Source organism: Choloepus didactylus, chromosome 7 (genome assembly GCF_015220235.1).
Source record: "Choloepus didactylus isolate mChoDid1 chromosome 7, mChoDid1.pri, whole genome shotgun sequence".
NCBI classification, from domain to species: domain Eukaryota; kingdom Metazoa; phylum Chordata; class Mammalia; order Pilosa; family Megalonychidae; genus Choloepus; species Choloepus didactylus.
This window is the reverse complement of record NC_051313.1, coordinates 45,583,014-45,598,280: the sequence shown is the minus strand read 5'-3', so window position 1 is coordinate 45,598,280 and position 15,267 is coordinate 45,583,014. Positions and strand designations below refer to the sequence as shown.

The following is a 15,267-nucleotide window of genomic DNA, read 5'->3' as shown; positions in this document are numbered from 1 at the left end:
AGCTGTCTCAAGCAAATCTAATGAGTTTTTCTCAGCACTTCTGGCTGGACTGAAGAGTTGTAGCAGTTTCTATTTAATCTAAGGCAGGAATTCCCAAGATCCATTACTGTTGGGAAGCCAATTAAGTCAGTCTGTTTCACTATAATTCTCTTCATCAAAACCCAGAGATATTCCATAGCCATGAAACAAAAATTGCTATACTGGAAACAACTCTGAATTTTCAAGCGCTCATGGTGTCAAATCTCAAAATCACTTATAAGTCATCACACACCCCCCCCCAAATAAATTAGAAACACACCTTTTCTCATGAAAATGTAACCAATAACAACACATATTTAACCACAGCCTCATACTCAGATTAAAAGGCAATTTTAAAGATGAATTTTGAAAATCACTGGGAGGTGAGGACAAATATCCTATTGATGATGATGACATTTGAATCTCCTGGAAGCCAGACAAAAGGAAAACAGGAAAGCAGGAGAGCCAAGGGCCCATCAGGCCTTCATGAAACAGTATAAATTCCAGTTTGCAAAATACTGTTGTTTTTCCTTTAGGCAACATGACATCAGCTGGAATAACTGTGCTCTCCGGAAGCAATTAATCTGAATCAAAAGCCCCGACTTTTTGTGCCAGCACTGCAATAACATCAATCTGACCAATAATGAAATATGTAATTCCTAAATCTGCTTTTCACAGCTTCCTTCTACTTTATGCCTCTATTATTTCAAACAAATATTCCTCAAGTCAAAATGAGTTGACTTGATGAAAATCTATTCATGTAAATAAACATTAATTAAATTTGAAGAATTACTGTAAATGAAACATCTAAATTTCCTGATGTGAAATCCATTACTTGCATTTCTAATAATACCAACAGGGATGAAAGCTAAAACTTTTTACCATTATTATTATTATGCGTTTAAAAAAAAAAAGTATTTCCCTTTAGATACAGGTTACTTTGACAGTTTAATTCAGTGAAATCATTTGCTGATAGATATTAATTGGAAACTGTTAATTAAAGGGACAGAAAGTATTCTGGAACAGAAGAAATGTAGATGTACAAAGAATGTCTTATTCTACAGATGAGCTAGATAACATTTGGTAATTCACTGGTACTTAGTTTTTCATTATCCACAACCAATCTGGATATAGATTAAAAAAAACAAAAAACAAAGCCAGAGGTCCCCTCCTCCCCGCCGTGCTCCTGTCATGGCTGCCAAAAAGGCCTGTTTCCTTGGGGTGTGAAAGGGGCAGAGTGCTCATCTCCAGAGTTTAGGGAGTAATCCAGTCTTCTCTCTCCTTCAGCAAGCTTTTCTTCCATCTCCATCTGGGCATTTGGGTGAGGGTCCAGAGTGCAAAGGGAAAGGCTGCTCAGCTTGCTTTAGTCAAGGCTACTTGGGCCTGCCACCAGTCCTGGCAAAATGGATCCTCTAGGCAGTACAGCCTAGTCCACCAGAAGAAGTAACTACCATAGGCTCTGGGGCAAAAGCCTTTCAATAATGAAGTGCATTCCTTTCCCTTGGGGTGCATGAGGTTGAGGACGGCTACTGCCACCAAAGTGGCTGGCTGTAACAGGAGAATGTAGATGCCAGCAAACTCTCCAAATTCTCAAATGAAGACTTGACTTACCATGTGTCACCAAAGACAGATGTTCACTATTTGGGGGGAGTCAGAGCTGAGGCTATTTATTCAACCAACATTTACTGAGGGGCAAGTGCCTCTTGCTGAACTAGGTTCTGAAACACATAGATTGTCACAGACAGAGCCCTCAGGAGCTCGTCCTGAGGTGGGAGAGAGACAGATGCACACAAGCACACATACACAGATAAAGCAATATTGTAGAACATTAACAGCAAGAAGTACAAAGTGTGATAGGAGTGCCAGAGAGGGTCCTCTAAATGGGAGGGAAGCCAGGAGAAAGAATGAGATCTCAGAAAGCTTTTGGGAAGAGATGGCCCCTAACTGATTCTTAAAGAAGTAGAATTCCTCAAAAAATAGTTACATGAATATTTCCATTCTTAAAACTGCTGTGTTAGTATGGGTATCTGGTATAGAGAGCTATGTCTAACATAAACTCAAACTAATATATTCAATCTTATGTATGCAGCTCACCAGCATGTGCAGTGGAGACTGTGGTGTACTGTCCTATAGGACTGAAGCACTCACTCCCCCAGCTGCTGGGTGTTGGCAGTAGACTGCTCTCAGCTGAGTCCCTCCTGGGGCTGTATCCTCAAGCTGAAGAGAGCCACGAGCCCCCAAGTCACCTATTCTTTTGAGGTCATGGCACATCCACAGTCTGGAACCCTCACTCCCAGTTAAGACAGCTCTGAAGGGTTATCCTAGCTTGAGAGTGCCCTGTACAACTGGCTGAGGCTTTGGTAGTGATGGCATCAAGGTTAACTTCTGAGCCTCCTTCCTTCACTCCCCACCGCAGGGTGGAGATTTGGAAGGCGTTCCCATCACACTTCCTAAACACAAATTTCTATCTCAGAGACAGCTTCCCAGGGAACCCGATCTGTGACAGCACTCCAGCTGCCAAAAATGCCTGGCAAATATGCAGTGTACTGAATGGCACAGCCCACGGCTATGGTTCTTCCACTCAGTCTTCTGAGAGAACCCAAGAAATAGTATTTCTCCTTGCCCGAGCACTGAGAAAAATAGAAATGAAGCACGAGTTCATTTCTAGGCTGGCTTGTGGACTCCCAGTCTCCCCTGTGTCTAACCACTGAGGAACCCCGAGTGTGGAAAATTCCTTCCCAGGGAGACGAGAGGAGTGGGGAAGAAGTGCTTCCTGTAACCTTCGTGGTTTCTTACCTTGGCATATTTTATACTAACCTGAAAAACCTTTGTAAGTGATGGCTTCTATTTTTGAAGAGGGCACCCAAAAGCAGCTACCATACTCATTTACATTTATCAAAGGTAGGGTATAAGGTATGGGGGTATCGTATTTTATACTTTCATTAAAGAAGCCATATTAATTCATAACAAATTAAACTGTGCATATTGCATTATTAAGCTACGAGATGATATTTATACAGAAATTGCATAGATGTTAAAGTATTATACTGTGTGTATATTTTATATTTATTCTATTGTGTTCACATGCTTGTCCAGCAAATACATAATTCATGTGACATAGCATATTCTGGAATATTACACCTAGGAACCCAGGAACCATAAAACTTATAAAACCATAAAACTTATCTCAAAAACCATAAAAACTTATCTCAAAATTTTATGAGATAAGTAGCAACCAGAGAACATCTCAAGGGATGCAGTTCCAAATAATACATTTTTTATAAAATGTCTCCAGTTAACAGCACAGGTAGGTGTGAGGGTGATCCATTCAGAGCAGAGTTTTGGCCAAGCTACTCCATTTGCCAAAAGATTGTCAGCTCTACCATCAGTTCATTTGATGTTTTAAAGAATATATAAATCTACAAAAATAAGTGAGTGTGAAATAGATGCTAACATGTTAACAACAGCAGTTCTTCTGGAGATTGGGAATTTTGCATTTGATTTTACTTTTAACAATAAACCTATATTATTATTATTACTAACATAACATTATATTTATTATTACCAGCATAATAAAAATTTGAAAGCACATCACTTTGGCAATTCTCAGTCTCAATACTGATAAGGATAGCTAGGCATTCCAAATGACCTAAATAAGCAGACTCTATTCATGAATATCATATTGAGAAAATTAACAATGTTTATTAAATTTTAAAACTCCCAATCATTTGTAACTATCTACATAGATACATGTCTTTTAAAATGACAGGATACATAATCCATACTTATATGTACATAGAATAAAGAACTTTCATCAGGGATATTATCATTTTCAATGAAAATTCCATAAGCTGTTTTATGCCAGAGCTAATGAAATGCAGAGCCAGAGGGTCTTCTGCTAATAAACAAAACTTCCCAGGCATGAAACCTCATATATATATATATAATTTTTTTCACTTCTAAACCAAAAAGAAGAGGGCAGAGGAAATTTCTTCGTAATTTGAATCTACATGCATTTCTCCAAAGTAAAGAAAGTATTTCCTTTTACACATTAGGACAAAAGAATTAACTGTGTATAAAAATGTCTATGAAAAGACCAGTGGCACTTGAAGTTGTCCTGATTATTAACAAAAGGAGCAAAAATGAATTTTAATTGCTTTGCGAGTTAATCATGTTACTCTCGGAGCAGGAAGTGTTATCAAATGTATTTCATATACTTCTTTGGATTTCTTTCATAACTGTTGTGAATCATAACAATGTTCCTTAATATTGGGTACACTGCAAAAAGTTAATTTAGGAAAACTTTTAAATGTCAAACTAATCACCTACAATGGTGGCTTTTTTCATTTATGGGACTCATTCATGGGTTTGTGATTAAAATAAGAGACAGTTTCAGTAACACAAGGAGAGGGTAGCCATAAGCATATGTAATAGCATGCGTGAACATAAGCATTTCTAACAGGCAGCCATTAAATCAAACTACGCAGCTTTCCCAATATAGCATTGTACCTCAGCAACGGAAGGAAAAAAGAAATCAATCCAAACACTATATGATGTATTGCTTGGTATGCCAGAAACAGATATAATAAAAAAATTTAGGAAAAGAAAACCCATTCAAAGTAAAATAAATAATGTAGCTCTTTACATGATGTAACAACTACTGCTCCTACTCTACCAGGCTCCTTCTGTGGCTGATAAACTTGGTTATTCAAATAGCTGTTTGTTTTCCTTTCTCCTCTGCTGAGCAATGAGAAGGGTCAGATGAGCTATGTGGTTGATCAGTAAATCCATCATTACGACTTCAAGAACAACGCTCCCCAGCCAGGAGCTGTTTTCTGTGCAAAGAGCAGCACAGCCTCCTGGCTTTACTCACATCCGGGTCTCTACGTTGCCTCCCTGACTTTTCTGCCTTCCCAGCCAGGCAGTTTTTCACTTGGAGATTTTCCTGGATGCTAATTAGCATGATGAGTATTATCACTTCATGCAGTGCTAAGGAAGGAGAAGTCACACGCGATGAGCTCTGGGCAATCAATGCCAATGGGTCCTCCAGGATCACTGTAGAGAAAGCCACTAGGCCACTTCCGTGATGAACAGAGGGTATCAGTCTCCAGGAGCCAGTGGAAAATGCAGGCCTCACTTGGACAGCACAAGGAACTGAAGGCCACCAAGCGGAACGAATGCCGGCAGCCTCGGGCTAATTACTGAAGGAAAGCTCTAGAGGACGACAGCATCTTAAAAATGACAGGCAAAGTGAACGAGGGAGATTCTGTCATGAGCCTCACGCCTCTATGTATCATTTAGAAATATTTAGATAGGATAGTTTACTGTGACAAGAAACATCCTCCGTAAGGGTCAGAGTCTGACACATGGATGCATGAACTGTGCTTACCAGGAAGAGGGCTGTGAGTAATAACTGTGCCAACTCAAAAATATCCAACAAGGAAGGGGCAGATGAGGCAGAGTTCCTTCGGGAACGACACTGGACGTGAGCGACTGTATGTGTTCTGTGAGGTGAGGGGGCACGCATCTGAGGCCTTGCTGGTGCTCATGTGTGTGAACTTCAGCCGTGCAAGGTGGGAGAGGGAGGAAAGTCACATTTATTGCTCGACTGTGAGTCAAGCCTCAGGCAATGCATTTACATTGTATATATACATACACAGAGATGTAAGTATATCATTACTAGGGATCTCAAATGAAATCAGAAAAATGGCTCATAGAGATATGTGATAAATTTTAAGATTTAGGATTACCTTTGTAAAAAATCCTTTTGTAAAGAATTAGGTATAGTAAAATGACATTCTCAATATTGGATTCAGCTAGAAGTGGTTGAGCATTTCCTCTTCAATCCTTTATAAACGGACTTGATACATGTTCAGTTTCTTCATTCTAGAGCACCCTCTGCTGGGAAAAGTGCCTCAAAATGTTGCTTTGTGGGTTTCATTCAAATGCTCTACAATTCACTTTAAAATAAAGAGTTTTGTGAGGTGTTTTTTTGTCTATCGGAGCAATAGTACTTTCTAGAGCATGGTGATTTCTGTTCTCTGACAATCCTACCCTTCAACTGAAGTCTAACTGTTTATATGAAATGATAATTATCATCTTTGACCATCCAAGCCAAAGGCAGAGCTCTGTCTCATGCTACACCCAGGAAAATGAGACAGCTCTTTTGCTCTTGTAAGCCCAGTAGTTTGGAGGTGCATGGGAGGGACTGAGGGCAGGAGGCTGGCCCGACACGCTTGGGTGGCAGGTGAGAAGGGCAGTGGTGAACAAAGCCTGTACTTCCAGGATGTGGCAACCCAATGATGTGGTGTCCCCTGGGCCGAGAGGCACTAGGAAGGTAGCTGCCCTTGAATTATCTCGAAAGGTCCCTACCGAAAAAGGAGGAGATGGGGTGCAGGGAGGGGACTGGATCTCAAGAGAGTGCTGCTGGGAAGCTCTGGGGCAGAAGGAGAGTGAAAAAGGTCAGCTAGAGAATTCATGTTCCACATCAGGAAGCAACACAGGGCAGAGGTTCCCAGTGGAGGGGGGGCCTCACTACAAAGGGATACCACAAGAGAGCTGGCATCTGGGCACACACCATGACTGCAGGTATCCAGGAGAGAAGGACAAACAGCTCTAGATGAAGAAAAATCCCTTACCCCTTCTCCGGCTTCTCCCCCTGCATGGCCACTGGAGAAACCAAAATGGCAGAATGACCAAGGAGGGGGAGTGAACAGAGTCCCCACCCCACCTGTTGGCTCTCCAGGCACTCGCCAAAGTTCAGCTGGGGAGAAGAAAGACGGCGTGAATCAGAGAGACTGATATTTTGCTTAGGACTGAAAAGGACATTTAATAACAGTTTTAACACTGCAAAAAGTCCAAACAGCTATAAGTTCTACTGGGTAGGAACCGGTGCTCTCATTGGCAGGCACAGCTCAACGTGATGGTAGGAAAACTACAGTTGCTTCCTGACTGTAACCTACTGAGCTCTGCTATTCCAAAAACCAAGGCAAGAAAGACCTGTTCATGCAGGAAGGCAGAGGAAGGATCAGTGAAGGAAAGAGATGAGTCACAAGGAGATAGCATCTAGGATATAAAGGGAAGTCTTTGGTGAATTTGGACATGTGGCAACCGAAGGGGTGGAGGACAGCAGCAAGCAGGGAAACAGACCCAAACATATCCAGGTGCTCGCCCCCACTGTGCCCCTCCAACCATATCCTCTCTCAGATCTAAACTCCACGTTCCACTTCCCTCACTTCCAGCAAATGTGTCCTCACCCTGGAAGCCTGCTTCGGGAGCTACAAGATGCTGTGATAAATCCTCCATCCAGACACTTTCAGAGCTGAAAAAGTCCGGACGAAGCTGTCTTTCTTTTACACCTAAATGCTAAAATGTATTGATATTCTGGTATATATTTTCAGTATATATGTCATTCTCTCATCTAAATAATTTTGCCTTGATTAAAATAAGTCTGCTCCAACAAAATTATTAGCTTTTGAAGCATAAACGTTTCTCTATGAGAAAATGTCTTTGGTTTTATGAAGAATCCAGAGGGAATAAAATTTGATTATTAAAATGTACTATTTTAGGCTTTCCCCATCCACAACTCCCCTCCCCCAATAAAAAGGTATAAAGAAGTGACTGTTTTGGGTTTTACCAGTAACGTTTTTATCTCCCTAATTATATTCCATTCAGGTAAAGGTAAAATTGTATATTACTTTAGATATAAACACCTATAAGCACTAGGTATGAGGAGAAGCTGACCTAGGAGGAAAACTTAGTAGAAATAATCTACAAAACGCAAACTATAGAGTGAGAAAAACCATCAAAAAACAGGTTATGTGAGGAAAATGATAATAGTAAGCAGGGTGAGGAGTTAGGAGGAGGGAAAACATGAAAACAGCCACATTGTCAGGTAATAAAATATAAGGCCTATACATTCATTTTAGACACACTCTAGTAAGGAGTAGACCAGGGGCTGGCAAACTTTTTCTATAAAGGGCCAGAAAGTAGGTATTTTTAGCTTTGTGGGTCATACGATCTGCTGTCGTTGAAGGAAAGCAGTTACAGTCTGTATGTAAACAGATGAGTGTGGCCGAGTTCCAATAAAACTCTATTTACAAAAACAGGCAGCAGGCTGGATTTGGTCTGAGGGCTATAGTTTGCTGACCTCTGGTCTAGAGAAACAAAATAAATAAATAAAAGGACAATCGGAATAGGGTGTGTCAATGCACATGGACTAATAGACCATGGATTCCTGTTCTGCCCCTTAATGAACCAGACCCATGAACAAAATTTAAAATAACAAACGTTCCTTTTCTACAAAGTCTCTCAGAGAAAAGGTAATTGGCTCAATGAGATACAAAGTTTCTAATTAGATTCCCCCCATTCCCACTAAAAACAGGATGAAATTTCACCTATGTTAAAACATTCAAATGTTTCTCTCTAAAAAAAATATTTTTTAGTAGCCAGAAATGAACTAGCAAGAGTCAAATTCTTACTCCAAGAACCTGTAAAGAAAATTGATTATCAGGACACAGAAGAAAATTTGGGTCAATAAGTTCAAAGAAGCATTACTTCAGCAGAGGTTGGTTATTTACAAAACCCCTAAGGAATGTATGAATTATAAGATGGGGAAAATGTATAAAAGATACTTATTTTAATGCAAAAAAACAAGTGAACAATATATATGAAAAGAGCACATTTGTGTAAAAAAGGAAAAGAAGACACACACACACATACTGCTCTCTCCACATTCTCATTTGTATATACAAAGAAAATTTCTGGAAGGACACTCAGTTCTTAGCTCTGAGAAGTAGTTCTCAAGAGTTTTGCAGTGCTCACGTTTTACTTTATATTATTCTATATATTTCTACATTTTCTTTTACCATAAGTATGTGTTGTTTTTAGTATTAAAAAATTGTATGTTGAGGTTGCAGTTTATCACCCTCATTATTATGAGTCAATTTAAAAACTGGTACTTTTCATGCAAGAATATTCACTCAAAGGACTCCTACCACCCATAAAGATCATCATATAACATAAGAATATTTGTGTACTCTACCCATGAGACACAGTCTTTGTGGGTAAAATTTCACAGTTGTACAATACCTCAGCTCCACCCATCCACTTAGGTTCATCAGGAAACTCAGCACACAAAACATCCTCTGACTGATCAGTCCCCAAGACATGGTAGCAGAGCTTTTGGTGGAGATTGGTGGATGTCTCCGTGCCTGAAGGAGTTAAAAAATTTATACTGAAATGCAGTTGAAAATGAAAAAAAACAAAACAAAAAACAAACAAACAAGAAAACCCCAAACCATTCCACCCATAGTGTACAATGTTGGAAACATTTGAAAAGCTAGTAACAGGTTATCACCCTAGAAATAATTCACATATATCTCCTGGTTTTGGAGATTGTTATGAGATTGAGCTGATTCAATTTTTTTAATTATGAAAAAATACCAAGTTTTCAGGACAATGAAGGAAAAAAGATAATGCCATGATGTAAAAAGTTTTACAACCCTTGTTGATCTTTACTGAGGCTTCCAGAAACATGGGTAAAAAGCATACTGTCTGAATTGCTTAGCTTAGTTCATAAGCCCTCCATCACACACCTGAGAGACCGCTGAGGTCTTTTCAAGAAGAGGGCAGCATAATTATGGCTGGGAGATACTGGCTTTCTTAAATCAATCAATCACAATTACTAATCATTACTACTTCTATCACTTAAAGCTGGTGGTAAACAATAACTCATATTTTTCACAAGTTAACTTAATAATTAATAACACTGTTTTTTAACAAGAATTGACCCATCATACAGTTTTTTATCTCCCAGAACTTGAAATCAGCCAACATTTTCTAATGCTGGTGTACTTTTTAACACAGGCAGCTATTTAAATGTACAGAGCATGGATGTATTTTTTTAGCCAATATCTTTGAATGAAAATCCTACCATCAGCTCCTCTCATAGTTCATTGGTGACTTAAGAAAAAGGCATTGCAGTAGTCTAATCAAAGGGCAGCAAAAGCTAAATAAAGACAAAAGCTATCAAAAACATTACAGCTTTACTCCCAACACAAATGAGCGGGGAGAGGGAGGCAGAAAAGAAAGAACATCTAAAGACAACAAAGGTACAGCAAGTCATGATGAGACAGCATGTGCAGTAAAAGCACTGGAGGAGCTTTGCTTCTTGCCAACCCCAGGCCCTCCAGCAGGTTACCAAGACTCTCTTCTGCATGCCAGTTCCTCATCTCTAACCCAGGGATAGTGAAAACCAGCCTGTGAATACTGAACATGATAACATGAAAATGCTATATACACCCTGTGGGAAAATGGGGAGGCAGAGGAAGATGCTGAAGATGCCAGAAACACAGTAAGGGGACAAAGCCATGGCCCTTCCTGTTTGGGAGGATGGAGGGTAAAGAGGGGAAAAAGGGGACCACTTGAAGACAACAGGAGCTTCATGCATGTGAAAGGGAAAAGAACAAAGATGTGTCCAGGGAGGAACAAGGAGAAAAGTGACAAGTTAACTGCGAACAATAGGTCACCTGTAACTTCTGATCAGGGGATGAGATGTGATTACTGCAGTAGGAAAGTGGGGTCACTTGACACCATCAGCAAATAGGTTGGTTTTGTAAAAAAATCCATCTTCCCCATGATTACCTTTGGAGGCACAACACATGGGCAGTAATGGCCCCAATTTTTCACAGAATCTATTCCCCCAGCTCTGAATTGGGACTGGCCTTGTGACTTGCTTTGATGAACAACGCAGTGAAAAGATATTGTGCCAGTAACAAGCCTAGGCTTCAAAGAGGTGTGGAACTCGGCTGAGCTGCCACGTGAGCAAGCCCAGGCTAGCTTCCTTGAAGATGAGAGACCATGTGGAGCAGGGCTGAGACAGCATAGCTGTCCCAATCGAGGCCCCAGACATGTGAGAGCGCCAAGCCATGATCAATCAACCGATCCACAGCTGATCACAAACATGTGACAGAGCCCAGTTAAGTCCAAAACAACTGCAACCCAAAGACCCATAAGAAAAAAGCAGATGGTTATTATTTTAAGTCACTACATTTTGGGGTAGCCTGTTACACAGCAGAGCTAACTGTTACAACACTCTTTGAGGAACCCTGGTTCTGGATCAAACAACCTCTATGTAGGATTTAGCTTCTCTCTCTAGGCATGTAAAGTCATACCTCCTTTTGTGAAAGAAGTGCTTCTTCTGAAGTCTTAACTTACCATCACTTTTTCCATCCTGTTGGGGATATGAGTTGTAGAAAATTCCCTTCCCATCATGGGTCCAAGCCATACAGCTGAACTTGACTCTTTCAAGCACATCTGGAAGATCTTTGGCACCATCAACTTTCATGAACTTGATCGTCACCCAGTCTGAGCCACTGGCACTCAGACCATAAGCAAAATATTCACCATCTTCACTGAATGCATAGCCTATGGGCCCACAGAGAAACTGTCAACAAATGAACATGGGGACACAACTCCCAGCCTTGCCCACTGCCGTCTGTGCTGACTGACAGAGCTCTGTTCATACATGGAGGCAGAGTGTGGCAACAGACGGAGCAGGAGTGAGGAACCCTGGAAGCTCAGCCCACATCTTATAGGAACTAGTCCTAAGACCTTGAACAAATGTCCTCTTCTCTCTAGGCCTCAATTGCTTCATCTGTAATATGTAGTATTGGATTATATGACCACCAAGATGCTTCCCTTTTGAAATTTCTATGATTCAACAGGCAGTTCGGTTAAAAGCAGAGCTCATCTGGGACTTTTGACATATTTTATTTATATTCTAAAGGGAATAAGGGGAAGAAGAAGTAAGGAAATGGCTTTTAGAGTAATGACTGAATTATGACACATACCAAGCAACAGAAAGAAATGATAGTCATTAAGTAATTTCTTGAATGGATTCCAAACTATTTGAAATCCCTTGTTGCAAACTCATTTTCAGAGCATTACTGGCACTCAAGGATTGACATTCATTGACCACCACAGGCCCAAGGTAAAGCCTGAAGGTTTACAATGAATGCTCACAGAGTGTGCAAACCAAAAGTGACCACGAAAAAGAAAATAAAGTAACATTATCTATAGACTGTTATATGACATCCAATTCTTTAGGGTCATGACAGATAGAATGTTCTAATCACTATGGAATTTCTTGACAAAAATTTACATACTGAATTTTGGCTTTTATAAATATGAAGTATGCAGAACATTTGACACCATACCTCTCATTAGAGCTCTGATAACACAGATCTCCTCTTAAAAGGTTTGCTAAAGTCTACTGGAAGTTGAAAAATATCCTAAGAAATCTCATTATTTTCAGAGACTTTCTGCTATTTCACATGGAATTTCTATTAATGGGAAAATAGTTTAAATTTGCACAAAACCTACTTATTAACCACTTGTAACTCCTATAACATATCCAGGCTGATATGTGTATAAATGCAGAAAAAGAGTCGGGAAGGTGACAGGAAGAAAGATATTCACTTTTTACTCTATATGGAACTGTAGTATTTGGATTGTTTATATAAAATTAGAATTATTTCAGGAAAACATTAAATAAACCATTTTGATCGGAAATATTTATTTTAAAAAATTATAACCATCAAAAGAAGCTGAATGTTTACCTTATTGTATTTTCCCTATACAAAAATTCTCAGAAAATCCAAGGACTATCGGAGGCCCAGTTCCATACCTAACTAACCTTTTCATCCATCAGGGCCTTGTATAAGGGTAAGCATTCCATAAAGAAGTCACTGGAATGAATTATCAGGATGAGAGGTGAGACCATGTTATAATGAAGACCTTCTGAATGGGTTGCATGATAGATCGCTATTAAAACTAAGTGCATTACTACAACAGGGTATGTTTTTGCACAGAAACAATGCATTAAATTCATGAAAACTCTGGGCTCAAATTCAAGGAAGAGTGCTCTTATCAAGCTGGCTGGGACCTTACTTCCAATACTGACTGGTAAATAAAGGATCATCCCGTACATATCTGCACAGCTTATGGGGGGCAGGGAGATGACTGTGCATAGATCTGATTGAACAGGGCTCTTTAATGCCCAGCTAATCAATTAGAGAATTTCAGTGTTCCAAGTCCTAATTCTGGAGCACCAAACCTATGTCTGTGCTTACTCTACAAAACAGAAAATGATGTCCCAGCTTCCCAAGGAACATCCAGGATGTTGTCAAGAGATAATTCTCAGAGTACACAATTATTAACCCATAAAACTGGAGAAGAACTTACTGCCTTAACCTAGAACTGGTTCTTATGGTACAAGCCTGGGATAATCTTCTCTATGGCCTGCAGAGGAAGTTATCTTGGGGACAGCATTATTTAAGAGATGTATGGCAACTGCAGGCAAAACGTATTCAACTTTTAAACCTGCATCCCCAGTGGACAAGGTATCCAGTTACCCAACTTCTACAGGATTGTTTCTGCTTTGTACTTTTAATTATAATATACAGACAATTAATTGGATTTTAAAACTCTGATCTTTTTTTTTCCCCCCAGGAAAAAATAGATTTCATAAACATTCTTTCCTGTTTTATATTCATAGTTGGAACATTCTTTGTACAGCTTAAATATCTTTTAGAAGAGGACTTTTTTTTCCCCCCAATCACAGATAGGTCTCAGGGATGTTACCAGGGAATGATGATGATACTTCGAGATTCCAGAAGCCCTAGAAGCTAATTTGGATCCAGTGTGAATTATTCTCCAGTTCTGCTTCATGCCATCTGAGTAGAAGAGGGATGTGACTATGCATGTGCTCTAATTATACAGTGCAAAAATTAGCTTTCCTGATCTTGCATGTGCATCTGTTTTACAATATGGTCCACGCCTTGCCCGGCAGTTCAGAGGTGTCAGAGGTGGTGGTCACCAAGTTCAGAGCTCTGAGTGAGGGCCTTGGGACCCCCGTGGGTGTGTAACACTCACCCCGCAGTGCCACTGTGCCATCGTCAGAGAGTAGGTTGGGGTCAAGGAACACTCTGGCCTCACCCTCTAAGGAATCCTGTACATATAATACTCGTTGGTTCTGCAAACCTGTATTGTAAAAATAAAAATACCTGGAGAACAGAGATGGTCTTAATTTAGCTGTGGAGTTTTTTTTAATTTGTGGAGTAAAACCAAACATATATAAGCAGAAAGGAAAAAAAGCCAAACAATGGTACAACAATCAGGCCCCGACAGGGACAGAGGAGTAGGGTGGAGGGTCAGGTCCTGCCAGCTGTCTGTTTAGGGAGCAAGGTACCTAGAGTTTGCTACTGGATTTGTCTTCTGTCTTCGAATAATTTACTGTAATTATGCACATTGGCTTTAAATAAAGACAAATAGAGATAGTTTTGCTTGCTAAAATTAAAGCCGATATTCAAATCAAGCTGTAACTTTTTCTTTTAAATGAAGAAAGCAAATTTTCTAACACAAAATGCTGGTTTCCTCTCCTTGCCAGGCTGCTAGGGCAAGGGGTCAAAAAACTTTCTCAGCAGAAAGCCAGACTGCAAATATTTTAGGCTTTGCAGGTCATACAGTTTCTATTGCAACTACCCAATTCTGCCTTTGTAGCAGGAAAGCAGCCATGGACAATATGTAAATGAATGGGTGTGGCTGTGTGCTAACAAAAACAGGCAAGGAAAGGAAAAAAAAGGATATGCATTCTTTTCAAATAGAAAATCTGATATTAAAAAGAAAAGTTCATGAAAACAAGTTCAAATTTCTCATTAAAAATTATTTTTGAAAAGTAAAAAAAAAAACAAAAAAACAAAAAACTATAAACAAAAACCAGGCAGCAAGCAATTTGGCCCACAGACTGCAGTCTGCTCATCCCTGTGTTAGGAAATCTGTGAAATTCTAAAATAAATTTGTGATAGTGGCTTCAAAGAGACTTTTTAAAAGGAAGAAAAGATGAAAAAAATGTTTAAGTGGACGTTAAAGTGAGAGGTGAATCCACAGAAGTCACTTCCTGCCCATTTCCATTCTTGGATGGAAGATATGCATATATCGAAACGTTTTCAAGTAGTATAAGCCAAAGATAATGCATTTTAGAGCCAAACAGATCTCCACAGCTGTCTAGGAATCATCCTAGCTTGCCAATTACTAGCCATAAGTCAATGACATCCTACAGATCTAGATTTCTTCATCAGCTATATCACGCTATCATATTTCTCAACACTTATTTAAGAATTTGGATAATAGTCAATAAGACCAAAAAATACTATTGTACATAGTTAAGCAAAGAAATGAATTAATCTT

General features: G+C 39.6%; 1 protein-coding gene across 1 annotated transcript in view; it reads right to left on the bottom strand.

Moving 5' to 3' along the window:
* Positions 1 to 15,267, bottom strand: part of LOC119540550 (prolyl endopeptidase) — a 109,810-nt gene that overhangs the window by 69,240 nt on the left and 25,303 nt on the right. Inside the window, exons 5-7 of the mRNA XM_037844642.1 lie at positions 13,954 to 14,084; positions 11,236 to 11,445; positions 9,109 to 9,230 (exon numbers count right to left, since the gene is read on the bottom strand). Coding sequence (XP_037700570.1) covers positions 9,109 to 9,230; positions 11,236 to 11,445; positions 13,954 to 14,084 — 463 coding nt within the window. The remainder of the gene's footprint in view (positions 1 to 9,108; positions 9,231 to 11,235; positions 11,446 to 13,953; positions 14,085 to 15,267) is intronic.